General features: G+C 36.0%; 1 protein-coding gene across 19 annotated transcripts in view; it reads left to right on the top strand.

Moving 5' to 3' along the window:
• The window catches only part of eif4g3b (eukaryotic translation initiation factor 4 gamma, 3b), a 314500-nt gene that overhangs the window by 284827 nt on the left and 9478 nt on the right, over positions 1 to 20195 (top strand). For all 19 annotated transcript variants that reach the window (XM_073031699.1, XM_073031706.1, XM_073031707.1 and 16 more), the window contains 9 exons: positions 3166 to 3270; positions 4126 to 4264; positions 4864 to 4958; positions 8673 to 8766; positions 10521 to 10611; positions 14732 to 14931; positions 16442 to 16557; positions 18147 to 18319; positions 19632 to 19757. In XM_073031699.1, coding sequence (XP_072887800.1) covers positions 3166 to 3270; positions 4126 to 4264; positions 4864 to 4958; positions 8673 to 8766; positions 10521 to 10611; positions 14732 to 14931; positions 16442 to 16557; positions 18147 to 18319; positions 19632 to 19757 — 1139 coding nt within the window. The remainder of the gene's footprint in view (positions 1 to 3165; positions 3271 to 4125; positions 4265 to 4863; positions 4959 to 8672; positions 8767 to 10520; positions 10612 to 14731; positions 14932 to 16441; positions 16558 to 18146; positions 18320 to 19631; positions 19758 to 20195) is intronic.

Raw genomic sequence — 20195 nt, 5'->3', positions numbered from 1 at the left:
AAAAGTTTTGACACATGGCATACAGTGTTGCCCCTTGAACCTTGTGCTATACTTTCAATATAACCAAACAAGTTGTCAATCCTCCAAAGAAATCTGGTGGACAGCTACAACATTGTGTATTCAACAAAGTCTAAAAGACAGAACGCATGACAGAAAATAGAAACATACACTTTGCGACTCTACTGCATTTGAGAAAATTTTCAGATTTGTGATGTGACTTGAATGCGATCACCTAGAATTTGATCAGTTTCAATTGAAGGAATCTTGGATAAGGTGTTAACAGAAGGGGGGAAACAAACTTGTCCTGTAAGAAACTTATCATTTTCTGCAAGCTTCCATGTGGAAAGTATAATGTTTTGTAGCTAGGACAGTTGGATATGAAGGTGTTGTTTAGGTGATAAACATCTGATATACTTGACCTGAAATTAAGAAACCTAATATAGACCTAATTATTTCATTGGATGTAGGCACTTCAGAATATGTTTCCATCTAAAATCTCAAATACATTTAGTTAATTGCCAGATATTAATCCTGTCACAAATGATAAACTGGATGATTATTCAGAAAAGAATAAAGAGGCTAAATATAATTCAGAAATGTGGTAAAAGAGAGGATACTGAAGGGAGTTTAAAACAAAATGAAAATGGGCTATGCCAGCTTTATATCTTAAATATTTGTGCATTAAACTTGATTTGTGTCTTAAAATTTTGGTAACTTGTTAGTTGGGCCAAAAGCTAATTAACTTTAATGTTTTTAAAAAAGAAAATTGGTTTGTTACCAAACCTCCAGAAATAATTCAAGTTGTCATTTGGGCTCTTAATATAAAATAATTGTGTATCATTGCTTTACATCCATTAAACAGGACAAAAACTCTTCTGAAACACTGTATTGAGATGCCTATAATCCAGGCTGGTGATTTTAGTGAAGTGCAAGGACAATGTTCAGTGCTATTTTCTTTCCGATGAGAACTTGCACAGATACAAGGTGCAGAAGCTGGATGTGATTGCCCATTTTCAGCATCATCACAGTAGATAATCTGGTCACATATGTGATTATTTGTAGCAAATTTTGCTGCGTACAAATTGAAATCCACATTTCACAAAATTAACTACCTGTGTTTGGAATTAGCTTCACTTGTTTCTATTTTCATTTAATTTCCTTGCTTTCAATTGTGACAGTTAATTGTACATTATTGAATCAGATGTGCAGTTTTACAAATTTTAGATAAACCTGTGATAATCAAAATCAGTTCACTTTCCAATCCATTTTCATAAACACTAGGTATCTTGGTAAACCATATGGCCTTGTCTTTGATAAGTGATATGAATAGCGCTTAATTTGAGGTTTGCATCTGATCATCTGTACAAATTCCATTAAGCTCGCTTTATTTATTGCTGTTGTTAATGGCCAGGATCATGATTTTATTTGTCAGGTAATGGATAATTTGAATCCAAATTGTAAGTACTAAATTTTAAACTCAAAGCGTCACATAAAGTGTTAAAACAAATTTGGAACAAGAGATGGTGTGAAACTAAAATCTAATGTTTGATATTTTATAGGTCAAGTTGGTTATCTTTATTGCATTTGCAAGATAGAACTAATCTGGGTTAAGAATATTGATGTTTTTATTGGACTGCTCATTCTTGATCATCAATAGTTGAGAACTCTTTATCTTTAGCTGTAACATTCAGAGCTTTTTGGAGGGGGATCCCTTCTAATTAATATTAGAAATTCAGTTGCAAGGTAAATTAAATGTGAATGGATAAAAGGCAGTGTCTCCATGTTTATGAAACAACCTTGTTTCTGCTTTCATAAATTAGTAACCTGTACTCTCCCTAAAATACAACAACAGCATTGCAATCATCCACTCCAAACATGAAGCTATTCTGTCACAATTTTTAAAAGGATGTGAAATCATTGATCTGTCAATCTAGCTTCCATGCTTAATGGATTTTAAAGTTGATGGTTTGGTTCTGCTTGCGATTATTTTGTATGCTTGGAACCATTCTACTCATTTGGGTAAAATATCTTACTAAAACCAGGAAGGAAAGAGACTTGAACAATTCTTCATACTTAAGAGTTTATTAATTTGGAAAGTGGCCTTTAAAATTGCTTAACAGTGCCGATGATCACCAGTCAGGGTTCAATTCCTACCACTGTCTATAAGGACTTTGTATGTTCTCCAGATGACCATGTAGGTTTCCTCCAGATGCTCCAGTTTCCTCCCACAATCCAAAGACATATGGGTTAGTGTTATTAAGTTGGGGGCATGTTATGTTGGTATCAGAAGCAAAGTAACACTTGCGGGCAGCTCCCAGCATATCCTCAGACTGGTATTGATCATTGACACAAATAATGCATTTCACTGTATGTTTTAATGTACATGTGACAAATAGAAAGTAATCTTTTTTAAAAATGTAATCTTAAAGAATGCTGATAGCACCACTTAGTGGTTAAAATAGGAAGTACTCCAGTGTATGGTTGTAAAGGTGACAAATCTCCAAGCTATACATCTTCAACACACGGTAAAATAAACTTGTGCAAAATCTGTCTTTAAGAAACTAAATACCGGTAACTTGATATTGAGCAGATCAATTAATAATTGTACAAAGATGGTATCTTTTGTAGCTACCACACATTCATTACACTTCCAATATCCAAATTGTAATGGCGTAATCTTTTACTAATGTGCTGGGAATAGAAAGAAAGCAGAAGAGATGTTGCCTGGAATAGAGAGGAGTAATTAAAAGGAGAGATTGGATAGACTGGGTTTATTTTCATTGGAATGTAGGAGGCTGAGAAGTGATATTGTAGAGATTTATGAAATAATATGTTACACATTTACTATTGATAGTCAGAATTTTCACTCCCAGGGCAGTGAAGCTGAGAACTGAAAGGTACAGAGTTAATGTGAGAATGGAAAAAAATTATAATTTATGTTTAAAAGGCATTTGGGGAGGTACTTCAATAGGAAAGCATAGAGGGATAAGGGTCTAAGGCAGCAATTAAAATGAGCGTAGATGGACATCAGAATTGGCATGAATGAGTTGGGCTGATGAGGCCCATATCTGCATATGTTTCTGATTCTATAATATTGACATTGAATTAGAAAAAGTTCAATAATAGTCAATTTAAAAAGTTTTATCAGTTTGATTGTCATTTCAGCCTCGCATGGACCAATATTTCAACCAAATGGAAAAGATAGTGAAAGAAAGGAAAACATCATCTAGGATACGTTTTATGCTCCAAGATGTGATAGATGTGAGAATGGTATGTAATCCATTTATTTGTTTTAAAACTTTGTTTAAAGTGGTAAATTCCTATGTAATATTGGAGTATGGGTAACATTTATCTGAAGAATGGCTTTTGCTAACAAGATCTATCTTTATTGCTAATATTGAAAATTTTTGCCTTTGTTATGAGTAGCAGCAAATAAAAAATGCTTTGAGAATTCTTGGTGTTGCTGAGGTGTTTGCATTTTTGAATGAAATAAAGTGTGAAGAGGATTACTTTTGCACTCCTTCCACTTTCCAAAATATCACAAGCTATTTTCAAGAGAAGAGCACTTTTGAATTATACCAACCAAACTGCTAATGGTTGTGATAGCCTTATAAATGTCTTCTATGGCAGCAACTGATGCAACCATTGTTTTAATCCTAGAAGAGTAGAGTTTTGAAGTTGTACTTCAGAAAAAGTATTGGATTTTTCTTTCAGACTAAAAATCAAATATTATCCTGAACTGCAAATGTGAACATTTGTTCTGATTGGAAAACTTGCTTTCTGATTTAAGGATACGTTGAGCAATAAGAATATTTTCTTTGTTCTTTTCCTCCTTGAGTACAAATCAACAAAATGTTGATGGAGGCCTTTTTTAAAGAGTAGCTCATAACTTAAATAAATCTGTCACAAGTGCGTTTCCTATTTAGTTTTAGACACTTAACAGGCAGCGCATATGTTTTATCACTTGATTTTTAAACGGGGTGTAGTTTGAAATCCATTCTGAAAACTATCTGTTCTTGGAGTCGATGTACTGTGTACATTGAAATATTTAAATATATACAGTACTGACATAAATCGCCATCCCTGGTTTTCTGTGCACATGGAATGTTTTGTAATCAACTGCAGAAAAACTGGGTGTCACGTAGGATTGAACAAGGGCCAAAGACTATTGAACAGATTCATAAAGAAGCTCAAATTGAAGAGCAACAGCAGCAACTGAAGGTTCATCAACAATTATTGTCGAAACAAGATAAGAGGCGAACAGGTAGGAAGTATTTAAGTTGTAATGCTTCTCATTGTATTAGTGTATTTACTTTTTTTTTACATCATTCTTGCTTTAAGTATCTACTTGAGTTCATTTGTATCCTCTTGTGTAAATGGCTGTATAAGTGGGAGCAAAAAGTAGGCCGTCAAAATTGCAATAGCTATTTTCAAAATGTGGTTTTGAGGTGGTGGTGCTGGCACTCCTAAATGAAAAATAATTTGTGCTGTTGATTACAAATGTGCTTGTGCTTTTGGAATTTAGCTGAATATGCACTTTTGCTGAACTGCATTACTCTAAATTACTTTTTTTTACAATGATTATGAAGGATATATGCACAAGAACATTGGTGTTTGGGATCAGCTATTGTTTCTCAGAGAAATTTTAAACTGTGTGTTAAAACACAGGAGGTACAACCAAAAGGCCCAATTCCAAATCATTATAATGAGCATTTTTCTTACTTTGCCTCAAAGGAGAGATTATTCTTAAAACCATGATATAAAATAATGAATATTTCCCTACATCTACTTACCCAACAGAGTAGCATTTTAAACAAATGTCATCACCATGCATATTTTTTAAATAATCTCTGACATTTTCAGGTGCTGTTCGACCTACGGAAGAAGCATGGAATACTGTTCCAGTAACAAAGAGCAGCAGAACGATAGATCCCAGCAAATTTCCAAAAATCACTAAAGTATGAGCCTTGTTTATATGATCTTCTACCAGCTAAGCAAGTAGCAAGTCAAATGCAGACTAGTTATTTACATTGACCATCAGTTATTGTACAAAAATATAAAGTAATTTAAAAGAGAGTGTACTGACTGAATGCAATTACTGATGAAGATATTTCTCCCCCTACGAAAGGAACACTTGAAAGTTTATCATCACTGGAGAAATTAGATACTTTTTTTCTGTCTGGGTTAAAACATGATTGCAAATGGTATCCTTTAAGACTAATTACTTTTAATTGTAACTGCAAAGGCTTTAAAATTATTTAATATGAAAGTAATTTCACAATGAATTGAGGGGACTGAGATAGATGCTTCCCTTTAATTTGAAAATTTGCCTAATTTGCTGTGATTGTTGTATAAGTAAGAATAGTCAATGAGAACCTTGGTGGATTTGATCAAATAGAGTGGGAAAGCTTAATTCGGCAAGAGCATGTTGCTTTTTGCTGGTTAACATCTAACAAAGTATGTAGGAATAAATTGGGGCTATGTTGCAAAGGATTGCTTTGATATAAGTTTGACAGCCGAGCTTGATATAACCAATGGTAATTGCTGCTAAGGTGATTGATCCAGGTACTAGAGAATTATATTTTAGCACTGAATATCACTAGGAAACCCTTCTGTGGTATCATGAACTGTGTGTTGACAACAATCCACTTTATGGTAGTCAAGTAGCGTTTCCAGTCTTACTTTGAAATTAATCTTCCATTTAAGGATATATGCACAAGAACATTGGTGTTTGGGGTCAGCTGATTGTTTCTTAATATAAAATCTCATTACTTTTGCAAAGACACTGCCTTGAATAAACAACTTAAACAACTATAATTTTTATTCTGTCAGTAAGGAATTTTGTTTCATTGACCTAAGTTGCATTCAAACCCTGGTTCTGAAGGAAAGAAAGTCTATTTTGTTGTAACTTTTATTATGATCCAGGTTATAACCTTGGTGTTAAATAAGACCTAGTTTGTTTTTAAATCAAATGTTTATTAATTGCATTTGTAGAATTTAACCAACACATCCATCGTGCTTCTGGCCCATTAAAACTCCATGGTCTTTTTGGGTGGCAGCGTGGAGATATGTGTCCACCAATGGAGGTGAAGGGTGCTCCTTCCCTCCACCAGTCTGCAGGTCACACTTGGGCAAGGTGCAACACCTGCTTAGCACCCCCCACACACACACCTGATCAGGGTCACGTGACGCCATGGGAGCAGATGGTGGGTGGTCATATGAGCAGCTGGTGCTGGTGCTTGTTATGCGACCACTGACACCAGGCAGTCAATCTCTGAAGAGTATTGATAATGTCTGGGGTCACCCGTCTTGTAAAATCACTGTCCGGAAGAAAGCAATAGCAAACTACTTCCGTAGAAAAATTTGCCAAGAACAATCGTGGTCATCGACCATGATCACCCACATCATATGACACAGCACATAATGAACGGGCATTTATAATTCCCCTGAGGTAATTTACCAATTAACTGAATGACCACCTTCAACAAATTCCATCTTTGATCATCCTACAGATTTTTATACAAGGGGGAAAATTGAATTTGAATACAAAACATGTCAAATGGTTGTGGTCGTAGGCTCTCCACACCTCAGATGCAATTACATTTGGGATGTTCCTGTTGTGAGATCTGTTAATTGGCCTGGCAATCCTCTTGTGGCATCTGTTAATTAATGAGGTTCCTGTTATGCAGGCTATTAACGGGAGAGATATTGCTTCAGTAAGATGTATTCTTCAGTGCTTTATTGTTTGGGATATATTTATTGGCTTCTCATTGTGGAGCCTGATTAATGATTGGTCCTCATAGAATGGATTTATTAATTTGAGATTTATTAATTTGGGATTTAACTGACTGGCAGAAGAAAACCACAGAAAAATGGTGGTATAAACAGGAAAAAAAACACTGAAAGCATTAAGCAGGTCAGGCAGCATCAGTAGGAAGAGAAACAGTTAGTGATTGACGTCAAAGACCCTTCATCAAAACCAGAAAAGTGAGAAAATAAGTTAGTTTTAAGTTTACAGAGGGTGGTGGGTGGATCAGAGGGAATATCCAGTGTGATTTCAGGCTTAATCAGGTAATCCCAATGATTATAACAGTCTGATTAATAGATCACTTAATCAAGACGCTTGGAGACGGAGAAATCAAGTGAAGGAACATTTTAAAGTTGTGATATGCAGGTCTGATATAATTCGCTGTACTTTTATTTGTCCTTCCCTCCAGTTGTCCTCATTAATCGTTAAAGCAGATGGTTCCATAAATATTGAGATAATCAAGGCAGGCCTATTCTCAATCCGTCACAGATGTTCTTTGTGTCCTATCTGTCCTACTTCCACCTTCTCTTCAACTTATTTTCACACCTACTCCATTCTGATGAAGGGTCTTTGATATGAAATGTAAACTGTTTCTCTCTGTACAAATGTTACAACATTTTCTGCTTTATTTCAGATTTCCAGCAGTTGTAATTAGCATGTAGTTGCAGCAAGTATTTGAGATGGCTCATTTAAAAACAATATACATGCATGGAAGAAATGTAGAGGAAGTGGTTCACTAGAATAATTACAGGAATGAAGGGGTTGAGAAAGGTTCAGAATGTGAAATACATTCATTGAAGTTCAGAAAAATGAGGTGATTTTATTGAATTGCATAATATTCTAAAGGTAGATGTTTCATTTTAGGGTATGGTTTCAGAATAACACATTTAAGAAAGAAAGTAGCAGGGAATTTAATCTTGACGGGCTGTGAATCTTGGGAATTCTCTACCCAAGAGAACTATGGCAGTAGAATCATTAAGCACAGACCTGCTGGAGATTGACAAACATTTGAAGTACAAGGGAGCCAAATGATGAGAGAAAGTGATGTTGAGGCCAAGACTGGATGAGTTATGGTCTTATTGAATGATAGAGCAGGCAATTAGTCGCAGTCAGTTAGACTAATCCTGCTCTATTTTCTGATATTCTTTTGGGCAGGAGATTCCTGTTGTGGGATTTGATGAGTGAATTCTCATTCCTGTTGTGGGAAATGTTAAATGCCAGGAGTTTCTCCTGCGATTTGTTAATTGAAGGTGCTTTCCCTTTATGGGATTTTTTAATTAATGGGGCATTCCTGTCATCAGATCTGTTAATTAATCTGCTTTTGGATTTGTTATTTGAATGGATTGTGCTGTTACCTGTTGATTAACAAGCTCATCCTGTTGTGGCTTGTCATGAATGTTTATTTCTTTCATTCCCTCTCCAATTTCCCTTGGAAATGCATCCAATCACTGTGGGACAATATAAATAAGCTTTATCCTGCCTAAGTCTACATTTTTTTGGTGCAGAGATCAGGAAAAGGGACCACTAAGCTATTTTGGATTATTTCCCTTTTCAAACTGAGCTTCACATTATTATATTGAAATGATCTACTGACTGACACCAGTTCACATAAACCTGAATGCACAGAACAAAACACCTTTTTGGAAGTAACATTTTTCCCTGTTTTGCAAAATTGTGTAGAGAGTTAGCAAACATAATGATGGAGACTGATTCTGTAGAAAGATGATACAATTAATAGGCTTAACAAAGTGTCAAATTGGTAAGCATTCAAAGACAGAAAACCTTGTAGCCTGATCTGTATAAACAATGGAATCTTATTCCTCAAAACGTTGCAAATATCCTTTTATTTCATTCTGCCCCATAGCCCGCCACGGATGATAAAATACAGCTGGGTCCAGGATGTCGATTAGGCAGCTGGGGTAAGGGCAGCAGTGGAGGAGCAAAAGCTAATGAATCTGGTAAGTAAAATTCCATTTTATTGTCCATTATGTCAATGTGAAAGTTTTTCATGAATGTTTTCTTTTTTAAGTATGACTTTGAAGACTGTTAAACATTTTAGTACGCATCTGTCAGAGCTCCTCTGCCATCATCTTGTGAATATATTGATAAGGTTTATTTTATTTTTGTTCTTGGAAATGCAAATTAAAAATGACATCTCTTCCTAATCCTAGTCCATTAACTCTGATAGCTCCATCCCGAGGATCCGATCTTTGTTTATCCTAATTATCAACACAACAATTTCTAAAAGGATCAATTTTCACCTAAACACAGTGAAAATACTTAACTCAATTATATTCGTCCATCCATTCTCTAACTTAGCAGATTTCATGTTTGACATCAGCAGTAATCAAGTCAAACACATATTCAGTTTGTGAATTCAGTGAAGTTATTATATCCAGGGAAAAGTGCACTTTTCTGTAATGCCAGCAATGGGATTATTAGAAAAACTCAGCTGGTTCAGTAACATCTTTTAGCGAAGAAAATCTGCCAACCTTACCCTATATGTGACGTCACATCCGCAGCAATACAATTATCTCGTAACTGTCCTTGCAAATGGTCTTTTAAGTCAACAAAGCCTGCCGAAGGAATGAGCAATAAATGTTAAACTTGGCAGTGAGACCTACGGCTGGAAATTAAAAAATTAAAGTACTAGATGAATTGAAATCTCTAATTAATGTTAGGAAGGCTGAAGCCATGTGCCTTGGCCCTTTCCATAGCCATTAGCCCTACTCATCTTACTGCCAATCATCCAAGGCCAAACCTGTATGCAATCTTTTTTATTTTGACCTGAAAAGGAGTTTAATGGCTCAAAGCTATATGATCTCAAAGATTATCTGTCTCTATTTCTAGATGATTGTGCTGATGTGTTTGTTACCTCTAATTCTAGTTCATTCCTGTCTGGATTCCATTGTGCTCCTCTTTTTAACCTTGAGATTTATTAAAACTGCACAGCTAATGTTCTAACTCTCACCAAGAACTCTCACATTTGCCCATCTTTTCTATGCTTACTGACTCTTGAGTTAAGCTGTGCTTCAAATTTGAAGTTCTTATCCTTTTGTTGTTGAATCTCTCCCTGGCCTCAACCCTTCCCGTTTCTCTAAATTCCTCTTGACCTATAATGCTTCCAGGTACCTGCTCTTCCAATTCTTGTCTTGTGAGTACCCTCAATTTTACTTGTTCCATCTTTGGCAGTCATGCCTTCCACTGCTTGGCCCTAGACCTTATGCATCCGTTTTCTTTAATACTCCAGGTTTTTGTGTGTGTCTACATTTCCTTTAAGATGCTTTGTAAATTCTTTGACCAAGCAACAGATTATCTTTCCTAATGTGCTCTTTGTGATTTGGTGTCAGATTTTGTTTAATAATGTTTTGCATTAAATAGGTTTTACTATATTACAAGTACTAAGTAAATGTGTGTTATTGAGAACACAATTCGGGCTGATGTAATTGTAGCATTTTTGGAGATGTCACCTTTTTAAAGTGTTCAAGTAGACATTGAAAAGACAATGTCTCTTTAAGGACCTTAATTTTACAGGTTTAGCAGCCAGTAGTTTTGCTCAGCCAACCAGAAGGATTAGTTGCTCATTTATCTCATTTGGTGTTTTAGAAATTGATTGTCATACTTGTGTTTGCATTAGATGAGCTCTTTTGTACATTTTGTTCTTACCGTTACCTTATGTTCCATTAAAACAACACCCAATGTTTTATTTCAGATTCACCTCGAACAACAAGCTTAAATAGATTTTCTGTGCTACAGCAGTCTACCCCACTTTCTGATTCAGATGCACGCAGAATGACGCCCAGGTGAGTGCTGTTGTAACTGAAGGTATGTTAGCGTAGGCTCTCCAGATAGGATGAACAAAGTGCTGGAAAACTCAGCAGGCAAGGCAGCAACTATGGAGAGAGAGGTGAATTCCTATTTCAGAACCATGGAAAGTCAGAGGAAACAAACTAATGTTGCAGAGTAAAGAAAGTGGGGGCAAACATTGTGAAAGAGTGAGTAAGCTAGTGATAAAATGATGAAAGATGTATTTGTGCAATTTGAAAACATATAAGGAATAGTTAAAAGTAAAGCACCTATGTGGAAGAGACATAAAATAAATACAACATGAAATTATCAGAGGAAAATAATGGGATGCTTTTTTTTAGATAGTTGTGCCTAAAAGATGAGTCCTCAAGGCTGTAATGTACCTTTGAAGCAATGTTCTGTGAGCTTGCTGCTTGCTTAGAGTTTAATGGAACAGTGTTCAAGACCAAGGTCACAGTAGAATGAAGAATTCAGGTGCCAGAAACTGGAAGCTCAAAATAATGCTTTTGTGATGTTTAGCAAAGTCATCACCCAGTTTTAGAATCGAGATCTGTTTTAATTTCACTGATCTATTACTACAAGCTACAAAAATAAACAGTGCAAAAGATGAATAATGTCAAAGTAAAGTATCAAATTACATCTTTGTCACCATTTGCAACCCTGAGGTTCATTTTCTTACGGGCTACCCAACAAGTCCATGATAGAATAATAACCATAATATAATCAATGAAAGAATGCACCAGCTTGGGAGTTCAAGCAATATGTAAAAGATTAAAAAAAACTATACAAATACAAAAAGAAAGAAATAATTAATAAATAAACAAACAAACAAACAGATAGATAGATAGATAAATAAGCAAGCAAGCAATAAACATCAAGATCATGAGATGAAGAGTCCTTGAAAGTGAGTCTATAGGTTGAGGTAACATTTCAGTGATGGGGCAAGTGAAGTTCTTTGTTTCAGAAATCTGATAGCAGAAGGGAAGAAACTGTTGTTAAAATGTTGAGCTTAGGTCATGAGGCTTCTGTACTTCCTCCCCAGTGGTTTGCTTTGCCCACTGAAGGGGAAGCCACATTGTGAGCAGTGAATGCAGAACTCTTAAGTTGGAAAAAATATAATTACTGCTACTCTGGAAAAAGTATTTGGAGTCCTAAACAATGGGAGACGATGTAAAAGACCAGGTATTGTGGTTCCTGCCATTACACAGAAATGTGTCTTCAAAAGAGTGTGGGTACTAATGGAGGTGGACTCAGTGAACTAGACCATTGCAGAGGGTCCATTGAAATGCTGAATCAGAGGTGGAAACCTGTGTGGTGGCATCACGTTGGAACTATTGGATATTGTACAAGGTCATCTGTAGTATATAGAGGCTGTTGGAGTGGAATATCAGGATGAAAGAAACTAAATTCTGGGTAAGCGGCATGAGAGCAGATGAGTAGGAACTGGGTTATTTGATCCAGTTTTATGATGGGATCATTCATAACTTCCTCAGTTCAAACGTTACAGTGACCATCACAAATCTATGCAAAGGCAAATCTAAATAGATAGAAACCAGATCGTCTTTTTTTTTATTGCTTCTTCTTTCATAGAATTCAGCCATTTCTTGCTTTTGTGGTAGCATGACTCGTGTGTACTTGGATTATGTTATTTGGTAGGTGTTGGATATTAAACAAATTTGTATGTTAATTCATATTTTAGAAGAACAATTCCAGAAAATGTTGGAGCTTTCATTAGTTCGGACAACATGCTACATCTTAAATTGCATAAAATACAAGCTGGAGTTTCCTGTCTGCCAATGTTTACTCCCCTCTTTCTTGCATTATCTGAATTCTTGCTAGCATTTTTTTAACCTTGCTGTGGAGCATGCATATTGGAAACTAATTTGCAAGATGTGTCGAACTTTACCCTTTACTGTTTGGGCATTCAAACAACCTGGTTTCTTACTTTGCTCCCTCCTAAATTTTTGCTTATTAGTTAACGTGTCCAGAGCATTAACTGTTTTGATAACTAACAAACTGGCAGAATTTGTTTTATAGAATACTAATTTTATGAGTGACCATCACAAAGCCAAATAAAGATAGCTGTCAGCAGCTGCATGTATTTTGCAAGTCGAAATTCTTCTTCCTTTTTTCAAGTTGCAAGCATGACTGGCAAAACCAAGTGAAGCAACATTCAGATTTTTAACATTTTGTTCAGAACAGTTCCTTACACCAGACCAGATGATCATCCTTAGTTTTCATTGAGTGTGAATTTTTGTCTGTTTAATGAATGCAGTACATCTCGTCCTGCTTGCAGTCTTTCTTTATATTCTTCTCTTCTCAAATATCATTCCAAAGAAGGGCAGGTGGATTGATGTAAATGTGTCCTTGGTTGATGTAGCTTTTGCATTGTTTGCTGAGAGGGGCAAGACACCTCCCAATGCTGACTGACTCCCTCGCTTTTCTCCATCATTACAGGAGAACTGCTGGGCTGGGTCATTCTGAACCCAAGCCACAGCCCTGAATTGCTGTTGGTGGTTTCTGCTCACCTGTACTTCCTGAGCCAGATGCCATGAGCTGATCTTGCTGACTGTCTACTTGTATGTTAAATCTGGCATGGGATAGCAAAGCTTCAGCTGGCCTGCTCCAGAGGTCTCTCCCCCAGACATTTTTGACAGGAGGCAAAACTGAGGTGGAATTTGTTCCTGCCAGAGCAGGAAACTCATTTTGAAGAATATTTAAATGACATGTTAAATCAGAAAGAAATAAAATAAAATAAAAATTGTAATTAAGAAATTAATTTAAGGCTCAAATAAAATAAAACTTTAGCCTGAATTGAAATATTTTTTAAACATCCATTCTGCAGGCTAAGCACATCTCTTGAATTGGAGTCTCTGACTCTGTTCCAAGTCTGACTGGTTTAGTATCGGAGATTCCCATTGCAGGATCCAGCAATGGAATGGAAGAACAGAGTAGCCTCTCTCATTCGGTTATTTCCTGCAGATTAGACAAAGTCCAGCTTCTTCATTTAAGCCTCTTAAGGAAAGCCTCTTTCCAGTTCATCTGAATCACACTTTAGATGTAACAGGGTAGGCTGCAAATATAAACACCTTCTTTAAGTCTACTCTTTTAATAATCTTAAAATCTATCTTTGAGAACCCACCCTATTTTATTTTACATCTGGTATCATCCAAGTATTTCTTTTGCCCTTCACCAAGGCCTCAAAAATTTTTATGATTTTCAGTACTTCCAAGAAGCATAGTGATCTATGCATATAGCTTCTCTGCTTTACAATTCTGTCTGGTCTTCCAAAAAAAAAGCATTCTTTGCATTTTCATTAGGGCCTTATAACCTAAGTGTGTCAGTGTCCCTATTCCTGTAAACATCCAACCCTACAGATTCTTTTATACCTTTTGAATACTTAATTTCAAAAAAAAAGTGATTTTGCCATTATTCCTACCAGAATGTTAAAGCCACATGTTATCTACATTGGGTGTGTTTTTGGCAAAAGAACTATAATCTGTAAGCTATGCTTTTCATGTCTTTGTTGTTGATGCTATTTTTTTTCTGTAAAATCCTGTTTACTAGATGCTGCGATAAGTTTTATATCAGAACATCATATCATTTTAATCAGGGTTTCCCTCATCCACAATGAAGTGGTAAAAATGTTTCTTAACAAAATGCAATTATTTGGATTTGGTGCCTTTTAATCATTCATGAGATATGGACATTGTGGATAATGCAGCATATGTTTTCCAACCCAAATTGACCCTCAACTGAAGAGACAATCAAAAATTGTTTGATCTGGAATTAATTGTCTACAGGCCAGGCAGGATAAGGATGGCAAATAACCTGCTTCTCACAATTTATCAATGTGTCAATGCACACAGCCATTTAAGACAAATCAATATTATTACAAATTCTAAAGTTAATTTTTTTTCGGTTTGATATGAATTTTATAGACAAGAACAATTATGAATAAAACCATTGCAATTTATTCAAGCACTTTGAGTTTCATGAATCAGTGTTACTTTATATCATTCTCTTACTTTTTAGCATATATACATCTGCTTAATCAATAATATAAAGGCCATCTTCTTCTATCCCTCACCATCCCATTCCCAATCTCTCATGTAGTCGAAGCAGTACAGGTAGAGAGAAGAACGATAAACCAGCAGGTCGGCCAGCTATCACAAGAGGGAGCAGTAATAAGGAACTCCTTGATGATCGAACACGAGAAGAAGAGAGGAGAGAAGCCCTTGAAATTGTACAACAAGCCACAAGTACCTCTGAGGAGAAGAGTGCAGAGGGAGATAGGAACCGTACTAAGGAAAATGGTAAATTTGCAATTCCTGTTGCTTGAATTGCCTTGTTATATTTAGTAGCCAACCTAAAGCTAGACTTTCAGATTTTTCTCCATTAATTTGGAAATCAATGGTATAATTAGAAGTCTGCATGGAAAAGAAAACTTGACCTTCCTCTACTCTGCATTATGTTTACAATAGCTTATGTCCAGATATTCACTTAGTTTTGAATTTTTGCCAAGTCAACTATCAAGTGGTGCAGAAGAAAATATCAGTATTTTAACATTTACTGTGGCTCATAGAGATCTCCAGCAGTATCCTTGGAATATATGTATTATTTTTATTAAAGTTATTTAGTTAAATTTGTAAATAAAAGTGGCCTCGTTCCCTGTGGCACAGAGATCAAATTGACTTTGGCATAATTAACCTCAGGTGTGGTGAGATAATTGGCCTCTGGCTGTCAATCAACTGCTGCCTACTCTCCTCCAGTCTCTTCCCCCCCCCCCCCCCTTTACAATAGGCTTCCATGCTCCATTTACGTATACTTGTCACAAAGTAGTTAATTTTAACAAGTGTCAGTGAAATCATAACATAAGTTATCAACAAGTGGAATTGTTGGATTAGAGTGGGGAATGGGGAGGAAAAAAATACTCTGATAGCAATAGGCTATTGAATTTTTGCTCTTGGTTAATAAGCAGCCATTTGAAAATATTGATTGAGCAGCAGATACAGCGTTAAAGGGTTTATTCATCAGCTTTTCATTTCAAGAATTTATAAGCATCAGTAATGCGTCAATATTTGAATGTTAAAGGAAGGGTGGCAGAGTAGCGTAACAGTTAGTAATCGAGCCTCTATTCCCGCCACTGTCTGTGAAGAGTTTGTATGTTCTCTCCATGGCCACATGTTTCCTCTGGGTGCTCTGGATTCCCCCCACATGCCAAAGACACCAGTTTGGGTTACTAATTTGAGGGCATGTTACGTTAATGCCAGAAGCATGGTGACACTTGTGGACTCATCCTCAGGCTGTTGTCGCAAACAACACATTTCATTGTATGTTTCAAGTACTTGTTACACATAAAGTTAAATATTTTTAAAAACATGTATATTTCTTTGAATGTTCTGGTAGCAAAGGCTTTGGTCAGTTGTGATTTCATCATGTCATCTGTGACATGATGCTGATGTCATAAAGATGTAATTGCTATGGGAAACTGGTAATGACTTATGGGCATAAGGTAGCTGTTGTAATATTTGTTATGGGAACATTTCTTTGATTAATTTCTAATACTCTTAAATAGTGGTAAGAGGTTATAGTTGCTGTACTTGGTTTATTGTGGGTGAAGTTAATTTAAAATAGATAACCAAACATTGGAGATGTATTGAAATAATTTATTGTAACTAACTGGTCCTTCCTTTAAGACCCATCAGCAGGTAGTTAACCATTGATGGGTTTCTTAAAGTAAGGCCAGTTAGTTACAATAAGTTATTTCATTACAACCTCTGTGTTGAAGGAAACACCATTGAATTTGCTGTTTTTTTTCCTTAGTGAAATCGGAAGTTCCTTCTGCCGAAGTTTCCCTCAGAGCTGTTGAGGCTGAAGAAACAATGGAGAAAAAATCAAAGTCTATTATTGATGAGTTTTTGCACATTAACGATTATAAGGTGAATACTTACAGAATTTTGTTTTAAAATAAGTACCTAAATGTTAAGGTTTGTCCAGAAACTAATTATAATAAACCTGGGCAACGCACAAAATGCTGGTGGAACACAGCAGGCCAGGCAGCATCTATAGGGAGCAGCGTTGTCGACGTTTCGGGCCGAGACGTCGACAATGCTTCTCCCTATAGATGCTGCCTGGCCTGCTGCATTCCACTAGCATTTTGTGTGTGTTGCTTGAATTTCCAGCATCTGCAGATTTCCTCATGTTTGTTATAATAAACCTGCATAGTTTCCATGAAGAATATTGTTTCGGCTCCTTTGAATATTTGGCTAACAAGATTCCAGGAAATCCCCATTCCAGAACAAATGCCATTTAAAAAAAACATAAAATATCAAACTGTTGAGTATCTCTTATTCAGTGCAGAATTAGGAAAGGATGAACAGAATGGGTATCACTTTTCTTTAAAATCTTAAATAAAAATAAGAACTATTTAAAATTATGGGAGTATATAATTGATTAGATTAAGAATTTCCACTTGTGTGGAAGAGGTAATTGTTGCAAAATAGTTACAAAGAAATCAAGTGGAGAATTCAGCAGAAATATCTTTACCCACGGAGTTTTGAGAATTTGGAACTGGCTATCACTGGGAATAATTGAGAGAAACAGATTATTAAATATTGGAGGAAGGAGAAGGTTTTAAAAATTAATGTTGTCATTTAAATTAAGAAAAGTTAAGTTGAGCAAAACATTAGCTGGTTTGGTTGGGCCAAATGACCTGTTGCAATAGCACGTGACTAACACTTGCTTGTATTTTCAAAACAGGATTCACATTTTCCAAGGTAGTCTATCAATTCATCATTAGTTATGAATATTGAATGTTCTTAATAATTTACATGTAATTTATGTGTTAAAATGTCAGACTATATATTTGAAATGTTTGCTGTTGTTGCCAAAAATTATGATATATCTATAAAGTGATTGCCATTGCTGTTTGAGGTTTTGCCCTCATATTTCATGTGTTTCTTCTGTCCTGGTGTGTTGTGAGGTTTTGTATGTTGCGCAATATAGTAACGTGACTCATGTCAATATTGCTTGGTTGCTTGCCTCTCTGATCTGCTAACAGTGCTGGTATATTCTGAACTGATAGTGCTAGTTATAAAAGGCTGGAAGGAAAGAAAGGAAGTGTCATTATTTCCTTTGGTTTATTGCAAGTTGTTGGGTATACTTGGTCTTGTGATTCCATTAAATATTTTCTGATAATTATAGTAAGTTTGTTTTATTTCCAGTTCTGTCATTAATATGTAGCTTGTTCTTGTTTATCCCCCACCCCAATCAACATTCTTGCCAATTGTTCCCCATGTCCTTCAGCTGTACCAGCAAATAAAGCTTACCCCAACGGTTTCTCATTTGCATTGTGCTTTGACTGCTACTGTTTTTCGGTCACATTGGAGCAGAAAACCACAAAGTATTAGAATAAACAATTAACAGATTAAATTATCAGGGTTGCGTTTCTCCAAAAGGTGTTGCCTGTGTGAAAAGAAAAAGGAAGTGATTGGCAATGCTGTTTGACTGAATTATTTTCTGTTTCTAGGAAGCGCTCCAATGTGTGGATGAATTGAATTCTCTGAGCCTACTCCATGTCTTTGTAAGAGTGGGTGTAGAGTCAACGTTAGAGAGAAGTCAGATAACAAGGGAACACATGGGACAGCTTTTCTACCAGCTGATACAGTCTGAAAAACTACCTAAGGATGAATTCTTCAAAGGGTAATACTTAAAGAAGAAAAATAAAGTGCAATAAAATTTTGCACAAATAGCCAATCTATGTGTACATTTGTAGAATATCTTTCACATTAAAATACCACAAAGCACTGTATATAGCTACTTACATTTGGAAATGTCATGATCTGTGTCGGCATATACTGTATGACTGCCAATCTTGCACATGAAAATTGTCAGGGCATCAGGAATGTGCCACCGTCAATCAAATTATTATCCACTATATTAACTGAAGCATCCTATTCACAGAGTCCCTGTCACATTTGATCATTTACCTAAGTTGCTTGTCCATTTGGTTATTATTTTCTTCATTGCATTCAAATAAATGACAATTAAGGATGAGCAATAATTAGGATGTAATAACCAGATCGTTTGATTACCTTTAATTTCTTCCTCCCTTCTATATTGACTGCAAATGTTCTATTTGGTTAATAAATTGTTGGCTTTGAAATTCAACTAAATACACTGGCTAAACTAATTCTGTATTATTTTATAATTTGTGTTCAACCTCCATTCATTATTAACTGAAATAAGTCGTGCATTAACCAAGATCTGAACTTGTGTATTTAACGTACAGTAGCTCAAAATAGCAATTGGATTGGTGTATTTGCTGTGCACAAAGCAAGTGAGTTGGCTACAAAGCGCTGTTTGCTCATTGACTGCCTGGCTTCAGGATGTCCTTGTGGGCTGGCATGGATATTGGAGAGAGAGGAGGGTTGCATTTAATGACAGTGGATTTTGGTGAAAGGGTTATTACCTTCAAGTACAGTTTTTTTTTGCTGTCATTGGGGTATAACTTCATAGTGATCAATTTCTCCAATTTCCAGTAATTCCCACCCCCCTACCCTCTTCTTCAGTTCCCCACTCTGCCCCTCCACCTCTTCTCACATGTCTAACACCTCCCCCGGTGCCCCTGCTCTTTCCCTTTCTCCCATGGTCCACTCTCTTCTCCTATCAGATTCCTTCTTCTCTGGCCCTCTACCTTTTCTGCCTATCACCTTCTAGCTTCTTACTTCATCCCTCTTACCTCACCCACCAGGCTTCACCTATCACCTTCTAGCTTGCCACCTTCCCCTTCCCTCACATCCTGGCTTCTAAACCCTTTTTTCCAGTCCTGATGAAGGGTCTCGGTATGACATGTCGACAGTTTATTCAATTCTATAGATGCTGCCTGAACTGAGTTCCTTCAGCATTTTTAGTGTGTTGCTCAAAATAACAATATGTTTTTTTTATAAATCAATTGATATCTATGCTCTGAAATGGAATAATTTTTCTCTCATAGTTAATTTGTTTTTCTTAGGTTTTTAGAACTCTTGGAATTGGCAGAGGATATGGCCATTGACATACCACATATATGGTTGTACCTGGGTGAACTTGTGACACCCATGTTACAAGAAGGAGGAATCTCTATGAGAGAATTATTTACGTAAGAAACAGTTTACTTTTACAACAGTATATTTTGTCAATACTAAGAAAATTGTTTTCTGATCTCTCAACCAGAACTTAAAACACTATTTTCAAAAATACAATGATTTCGTTAAAAATTTTTGACAGTCTCTTCTTCTGGATTACCTGTATATGTTATATCTTACTCCCCAGGATGTTAAGTTATCTGTACCAATAGAATGTTCTTGCGATCTGTGTTCAAAGCACCAAAGTTGTATTTTAACATTATTTATCCACTTCTGCATGAAGAATATTGTCACCAGAACATAATTTAAATTGACAAGTGTCATGCAGCATAATTTTTCAGGTCTCATTCCCAGGACCAATCATGCCAGAAAACTGCACTTGTAAATATCTCTAGGTGCAAGTCTAAAGATCCTTGGGTTGTGATGTAGGATACTGAGTTAACTAATTTCAC

The sequence above is a fragment of the Hemitrygon akajei genome, chromosome 29, assembly GCF_048418815.1.
Source record: "Hemitrygon akajei chromosome 29, sHemAka1.3, whole genome shotgun sequence".
Lineage (NCBI taxonomy): Eukaryota > Metazoa > Chordata > Chondrichthyes > Myliobatiformes > Dasyatidae > Hemitrygon > Hemitrygon akajei.
Note: the sequence above shows the minus strand (reverse complement) of the source record. Positions and strands in the feature narration are given on the sequence as shown.